This window comes from Ailuropoda melanoleuca, chromosome 4 (genome assembly GCF_002007445.2).
Source record: "Ailuropoda melanoleuca isolate Jingjing chromosome 4, ASM200744v2, whole genome shotgun sequence".
NCBI lineage: Eukaryota > Metazoa > Chordata > Mammalia > Carnivora > Ursidae > Ailuropoda > Ailuropoda melanoleuca.
In genome coordinates this window covers 11,154,748-11,162,169 of record NC_048221.1, presented here as the reverse complement: position 1 = coordinate 11,162,169, position 7,422 = coordinate 11,154,748, and the positions used below count along the sequence as shown (strand labels likewise).

The 7,422-nt window shown below is 58.6% G+C and overlaps 1 protein-coding gene across 3 annotated transcripts in view; it reads left to right on the top strand.

The window, feature by feature from the left end:
• The window catches only part of NOTCH3 (notch receptor 3), a 36,264-nt gene that overhangs the window by 4,716 nt on the left and 24,126 nt on the right, over nucleotides 1-7,422 (top strand). For all 3 annotated transcript variants that reach the window (XM_034657933.1, XM_034657932.1, XM_034657931.1), the window contains exons 2-8: nucleotides 1,793-1,871; nucleotides 5,268-5,410; nucleotides 5,490-5,828; nucleotides 5,920-6,042; nucleotides 6,128-6,361; nucleotides 6,971-7,126; nucleotides 7,217-7,402. In XM_034657933.1, coding sequence (XP_034513824.1) covers nucleotides 1,822-1,871; nucleotides 5,268-5,410; nucleotides 5,490-5,828; nucleotides 5,920-6,042; nucleotides 6,128-6,361; nucleotides 6,971-7,126; nucleotides 7,217-7,402 — 1,231 coding nt within the window. In that variant the 5' untranslated portion in view covers nucleotides 1,793-1,821. The remainder of the gene's footprint in view (nucleotides 1-1,792; nucleotides 1,872-5,267; nucleotides 5,411-5,489; nucleotides 5,829-5,919; nucleotides 6,043-6,127; nucleotides 6,362-6,970; nucleotides 7,127-7,216; nucleotides 7,403-7,422) is intronic.

Below are 7,422 nucleotides of genomic sequence, written 5' to 3'. Positions count from 1 at the left end.
GCCCCCCGCCCCTCCCCCTCCCCGCTCTCCCTTCCCCCGCTCGGGACAATGGCCGCGCCGTCTAGACACCCCCTCCCCTCCGGGCCGGCCTCGCGCTTTCTTTGCCAGACAAAGCGGGACGGGCGGCGGGTCCTGGGCGGGGGCTGCGGGGGCGCACACCCCCAGGGGAGGCCTGGCCGGCGGAAGAGGGACGCTGGCCGAGCGGCCCTGGGCCGGGGTCCCGGGGAGCCGCCGTGGGGCTCGGCGCTGGGCAGGAAGGGCCTGCACCGCCCAGCCCCGTTCTGATCGGGCAGGATCGGGCAGGAGCTGCCGCCCCCGCGGGGCCAGCGCACACACACATGGCCTGTCACACGCTCGCAGGCACACACAGCCCTGGGTCACACATGCAGATGGAGACGTGCACACACACGCACACGCACTACACCGGCAGAGTGAATACGCAGCTCACACACTAACATACTTGCACATACAGTTACACATGTTCACACATACCAGGGATCACCAGCCCAAGGCCCTGTACACTCTGCCTGCACACATTGAGACACACACAGATCCAAGGCCTGCCTATCCCCAGTTTATACATGCAGCCAGATGGGTACATCCAGCCCATACACAGGCACACCTGAGGATACACTGGTCACGCAGAGACACACAGCTGCATACCGGATCAACGGCTCTCATGCACGGGCACCCCTGACAGGTCCAGCCTGCACACAGATGGCACATCCATACACCCATGTACTTCAGGCACACACACATGTGGCTCACATGGCCCACAGTCTGGTGAGGCCCACAGTCTGCATCATGTGGCTCCTGGTGTGAGTTCACAAATACCCACAGGCTGGGTGGTCGTGTCCTGTCTCTGCCTGTCCCCTGAGGAAGGGGACACACGCCATGTTGTCCTGGTCTCATGTCCTGCTCAACTTGCCCTGTCTCTCCCTCTCTATCTCTGTTCATCTCTGCCTCCTCTCTGTGTCGGCCTGCTTCTAGTTTCCTTTTTTGTGTCTGTCTCCGTTTTCCTCTATCTCCCTCCATCTCTCTCTTTCCATTTATCTGTCACACACACACACACACACACACACACACACACAGGCCCCACACCTGCCAGCACACACAGTTCTCCACTAGCTCACACCCAGCCGCACCCCAGACCAGTCTGGCAGGACAGTTAGACTGCCACACCCCAGAGGGACACAGCCCTCAGGGATGGGGACGCTGGACAGGGCAGCACATGCCTAGTGCCAGCAGCTCCTCCCTTCAACCCACACCCTATCCCTGCAAAGTCCAATGCTGGCTGTGCGTGGGGTACAGGCCTTGGCCCCTCTCACCAGAGCACCACTCAGCTCTGCCCGGCTGGAGCAGATGTCCAACATCAGGGCAAGAAAGACCCATGGCCCCAAGCCTCCTTGCCCCTGCCCTCTCCATTACCCTGGGATCTGGGCACACAGCCCCAGACCTCCCTTCAATGCTCAGCACCCTCACTTCCTGCCTCAGCACCCCCCATTCTGGCAGCTTCCTGAGTCCCCACATCTGGCACAAGTCAGCACCTCCTCCTGCCCGCCCCTGCCTTGTGGTTCCCAGGGCTTGAGCTGGCAGGGACAGCTGCAGCCCCAACAGCTGGGGCCGGGGCGGGGGGCCGTGGGAACTGTGGATGCAGGCCTCCATGCACCCACAGAGACACCCCCAGCCCGTTGCAGCTGTTGCCTGGGGGAGGGAAGAATGGGCCCTGTCACTCTGAGCTGGGGTTCCTGGGTGCCTGGCTGACCCCCCATTTTCCTTTGCCCCTGCACAGCATCCCCTTGCCTGGATGGAAACCCGTGTATGAATGGAGGTCGCTGCACCCAGCCGCCCTCCCAGGAGGCTGCCTGCCTGTGAGTGCCTGGCTCTGAGCCATTAGTGGGTCCTGTGTGGGGAGGTAGTCTTTCTCCCCTTGCCTCTGTGTCCACCATTGCATGCCTCTGCCACTTCCTACATGCGTATGGCTTGGGTAACCTCTTGTTTCCCTGTTGGAATCAAGCAGTGTTAAGAATGGAGGAAGGTTAAGAGCAGGGCCTCTGCAATTTGCCCTGCCTGGGTTCAGATTCCACATCGTGTTGCTCACTTGCTCACTGCCTGGGACCTAAACTCTTTAAGCTTCAGTGTCCTGGTCTGGTAAACAGGCGCACTTTAACCCCCACTTCACAGAGTTCTTGGCTGCCTGAGGTCGTGTGTAAAGCCTGTGATGGAGGTAGTTATTATTCAGCCAACAGATCTTCAGGGACCAATGGCAAGTGGCTTGGCAGTAGTGGGTACACCAGTTGCATCCTCCCATGTCTCGACATGTAGTGGTGGGAGGGGGGTTTACAGGGAGCCTGTAATACAGCCTTGCTCTGTCACTTTCTTGCTGTGTGACCTTGGGTTAGTCACTTCTCTCTAGATTTCATTGCACCTGTGAAATAGGGGTGCTTCTCCCTGGCTTGTGACCATGAAGGGGTTCAAGAATTCAGTTGTTGGGTAATACAGGGAAAGGCAGAGGTTTGGAGTTGCTGAGCAGAGAGAGGTTAGGAAAGAACCGAACAGAGGGAGACAGAACTCAGCTTGAATTCTGGGCTCTGGGGTACCTTGAGCAAGTGCTTTGAGCTCTCTGAACCTCAGTTTTTGCATCTGGAAAGTGGGGCAAATTTCCTTCTTTACGGGGTTGATTATAAAGATTAAGAGACACTTCATATGATGAACTCATCATAGTGCTCAGCAAACAGTAAGTGCTCCGTAAATAGGGATGATGATGATGATGGTGATGATGATGGTGGTGATGATGGTGGTGAATAATGGTAGGGGCACAGGAAATACGTGCCATAAAGGGGAACGTCTCAAGGTTTTTGGGAAATGCTTGGTTCCTTTTATAATATCGTCATTAGTAATAGTAGCCATTGATTGGTTCGTTAATGTATTCTTTTATCCAACAACATGTGTGCCAAGCTGGGTGGGTCTGGGGTGATTTTTGATCCCGGAGAGCCCCTTTGAAGTTACACACGCACTTTGACTGGAGGCCCACTTGGGCTTCCCCAGGTGGGGTCTTAGCCTGGCCGAGCGGGTTCCTCTGCTTGGGAGTCTGCGATGGTGGGGGCGGGGGAAAGTGTGACCTTATCCGAAGCCACTCACCTGGGAGGCGGAGCCGCGGGGCCGGGCGCCTGCGCAATGGAGCTCTGCACCTGGAATACAGCCGACAGGTGAATGCTACCGCGGCTGCCCCGCCCCTCAACAGGTGAATCACCAGCGCGCGCGGCCGCCCGGAGCCCGGATTACCCGGAGTGGAGCGGGCTGTTCCCAGAGCTGGGCCGTGGGAACCACTCTCCACGGGCCCCCCAGTCTCCTTCAAGGTTCTAAATACTCGTATCTTTTCAGGAACGCCCCAATAGGTCACCCCTCCACGGATCCCCCTTAGCCTCTTCCTTAAAGTAGCCTCCCAAGTCGTCGAGACAGAGGTCTCGCAGTCCTCGCCGCACCCCCTCCGCTCCCGCCGACCCCCAACCAAGTGTGCTCTCCCCATGTCGTTTTCCCCCAAAGCCCTGGCTGTGAGGCGGGGCGCGGGCGGAGGCTGGAACCGGCCCGACCGGTCGGCAGGGGAGCGGGGCGCAGAGCGTGGGAACCCGCCCGGGGCGTCGGGAGGGGGCCTTGCGGCCGCGCCCTGCCTGGCGGTGGGACCGGCAGTCCCCCCGCGCCTGGCGCCCGGAGCAGCGCGCCCCCTCTCGGCGCGCAGTCGTGACAGAAGTCCTCTCCCTGCGGGTCTCTGGGGAGGGGGCTGGGAGCCTGGCCCTCCCTTCTTAACACCATTGGCACCCCTGCCCTGCCGTGTCCTGGCCTGTTTCGCTGGGGCCTGGTTGGGGGAATCTTGTGGGTGACGCTAGGGACTGAGTCAGCTGCCTGAGGTTAGCCCCAAGCGACTGGGACGAGCCAGAGGGAGGGACCGTGCGAGGGGTGGGCAGCGTCGGGGGCGGGGCCTTGGACCCTCCTGCCAGTCCAAATCCTTTCCTCTCCCACCCCGCCAGGGGCCCTTTGGAGGTTTCCAGTCTCTAGGCCAACCGCCTTATTCCCCTCCTACTCAAGGTTGCCTTGGTGGGTTTGGGGAAGGGGCTGCAGGCGGAAGGACTCTCTCCCAGTAAGAGGACGCCAGCATCGGTGCCCACCTCCTCCTCCCAGTGGCAGGAAGCACTGCATGTGCCTCCAGGAAAGGAGTGGAGGATTTGTGAGAGTTACACTGTCTGTGCACGGGGGAGCTACCCATGTGAACTGCGCTGTGGATTTGGGTCTGAATGTTGGCCCGGCCAGTATGTCGAATGGGCTGTCCCGCCGTGTTATCTGTGTATGTTTCTGAGTCTGTCTGTGTGCCTGAGTGGTTGTCTTCTGGAGTCTGAGACTTCTCATTTGCCGTTTCCTCCGCCTGGAAGGCTCTTCCTCACACAGCCCCGTGGCCCCCTCCCTCACCTTCTTCAGTCCGAAAACATCATGTTTGCCTTCCCTCGTTACTCATCTCCCTCATCCTGTGTCTTAGTTTCCTGGCTACCATAACAGACCACTCAAAAGTGGGTGGTTTAAAACAACAGAAATTTTTTCTCACAGTTCTGGGGGCCAGAAGTCTGAAATCCAGGTGTTGGCAGCCACGCCGTCTCCAGTGGTTTTCCAGGAGCTCCCTTGCTGGCCTCTTCCACCTACTGGCAGCTCCTGGAGCTCCTTGGCTTGTGGGTGCAACACTCCAGGGTCTGCTTCTGTCTTCCACATGGCCTCCTCTTCTTTCTCCGAAATCTCCCTCTGCCAATAGATTTAGAGCCCATTTGGAAAATCCAGGATGATCTCATCTTGCTCTCTGTCACTTAGTTACATCTGCAAAGACTCTTTTTCCAAATAAGGTCAGAGTCACAGGTTCTGGGACATGGGCATTTCTTTTCTGGGGCCATCACTCAAAACCCACTGAACTCTTCATGGCCCTTACCACCCCAAGCTGGTGTGTTTTATAATTCATTATTCGTGTGCCTTCTCTTTGCCCAACTTGGCTGTGAACATAAGGAGGGTGGGGATGATTTTTATTGTGTTTTCGACTGTATTCCTATTGCTAAGAACTCAGTAGGTACTCAGTGAATATTGGTTGCACGAATGAACGAGGGTGCCTGTTGGTTGGGCTGTTTGCGTGTGTGTTTCTTGACTGCCACATGTGTGTATCTCTGTGTCTGGGAGGCCCCTGCCTGGTATCACCCTAGTACTGCCCTGTACTAAGCTATCTCTGCCCACAGGTGCCCACCAGGATGGGTGGGAGAGCGGTGCCAGCTGGAGGACCCCTGCCATTCGGGCCCCTGTGCCGGCCGGGGCGTCTGCCAGAGCTCCGTGGTGGCAGGCACCGCCCGGTTCTCCTGCCGCTGCCCCCGGGGCTTCCGAGGTAAGGGACGGTCTGGAGGGGAGCGCAAGACAGGCAAGAGTGTGAACAGCCCAAGCTCACCCTCTCCTGGTCCCTCTAGGTCCCGACTGCTCCCTGCCGGACCCCTGCCTCAGCAGCCCCTGTACCCATGGGGCCCGCTGCTCAGTGGGGCCCGATGGCCGCTACCTCTGCTCCTGCCCGCCGGGCTACCAGGGCCGCAGCTGCCGAAGCGATGTGGATGAGTGCCGGGTGGGAGTGCCCTGCCGCCATGGTGGCACCTGCCTCAACACGCCTGGTTCCTTCCGCTGCCAGTGCCCAGCTGGCTACACAGGGCCACTGTGTGAGAACCCTGCAGTGCCCTGCGCCCCCTCGCCGTGCCGTAACGGGGGCACATGTAGACAGAGTGGCGATCTCACCTATGACTGCGCCTGCCTTCCTGGTGAGGGAGCTGTGCCCTGGGGAGGCGGCAGGAGTGCGGGGACAGCTGGCCAGCCTGGCAGTGACCATCTTGCCTCCCCCTCCCATGCTAGGGTTCGAGGGCCAAAACTGTGAAGTGAATGTGGACGACTGTCCAGGGCACCGATGTCTAAATGGGGGGACATGTGTGGATGGTGTCAACACCTACAATTGTCAGTGTCCTCCTGAATGGACAGGTGAGCATCGGGGCTGAAGACAGCCAGGTGGCAGACCCTGGGTGGGCACGCAGCGGGTATGGACTGGTGCGTCTGTGTGCCATAGGCCAGTTCTGCACGGAGGACGTGGATGAATGTCAGCTGCAGCCCAACGCTTGCCACAATGGGGGCACCTGCTTCAACACTTTGGGTGGCCACAGTTGTGTGTGTGTCAATGGCTGGACTGGCGAGAGCTGCAGTCAGAATATCGATGACTGTGCCACGGCTGTGTGCTTCCATGGAGCCACCTGCCATGACCGTGTGGCCTCGTTCTACTGTGCCTGTCCCATGGGCAAGACTGGTGAGTGGCTGTTTTCCTTATAGGCAGCAGGGAGCCATTGATGGTTTTGGAGTGGGGGGAGGGACGGAGTCTGACTCGAGTGTTAGAATGATTATGCTGGAGGCTAGATTTGGGGTGCAGGGTGATCCTGGGAGGGGCCTAAGGAGAGGCTGGCCCGCAGTCCAGGGCAGTAGCCATGGAAATAGAGACCTATCCCGTGACTGAGGAGACGGGGACCTTTGCAAGTGGCAAAGGTCAGGGAAGGCGTCTGGGACGTGGATGTGGAGGGCATGGCATGTCAGGCAGAGGGTACTGCAGAAGGAAAGACTTGAGGGTATATAATCAGAAAAGGAGTCAATGGACTTTAAAACAATATGTGGATGTTTCCGACTCATTTTCAAATGGTTCAGAAAAAAAAATACGTAAAGCTTACAAGAGTTGAATCTTGGTGGTAGGCGTATGAATCAACTTTGCAGTACACTTGAAATTTTTCATAATAAGTAATGGGAAAATGGCTACCAAATACACTGCAGGTTAATAAAAACAAAACACAAAACAATATGTGGGGGATATGGGACCTTTGGGCAGAGCTGGAGGGTCCGCCCTTGGACTCTGCCTTCCCCTTTCCAGGGCTTCTGTGTCATCTGGATGACGCCTGTGTCAGCAACCCCTGTCACGAGGATGCTATCTGCGACACGAACCCCGTGAACGGCCGGGCCATCTGCACCTGTCCACCAGGTTTCACCGGCGGGGCATGTGACCAGGATGTGGATGAGTGCTCTATTGGTGAGGGGGGCGCCGCCTGAGAGCTGGGAGGGAGGGGAGAGGCAGGTCCTTAGCCACCCACACTCACGCTGGTGATGCCTACTCCCGCAGGCGCCAACCCATGTGAGCACCTGGGCCGGTGCGTGAACACACAGGGCTCATTCCTGTGCCAGTGCGGCCGTGGCTACACTGGCCCGCGCTGCGAGACCGATGTCAACGAGTGCCTATCCGGGCCCTGCCGCAACCAGGCCACGTGCCTCGACCGCATAGGCCAATTCACCTGCATCTGCATGGCAGGTGCGTGGTGGGTGTGGCCG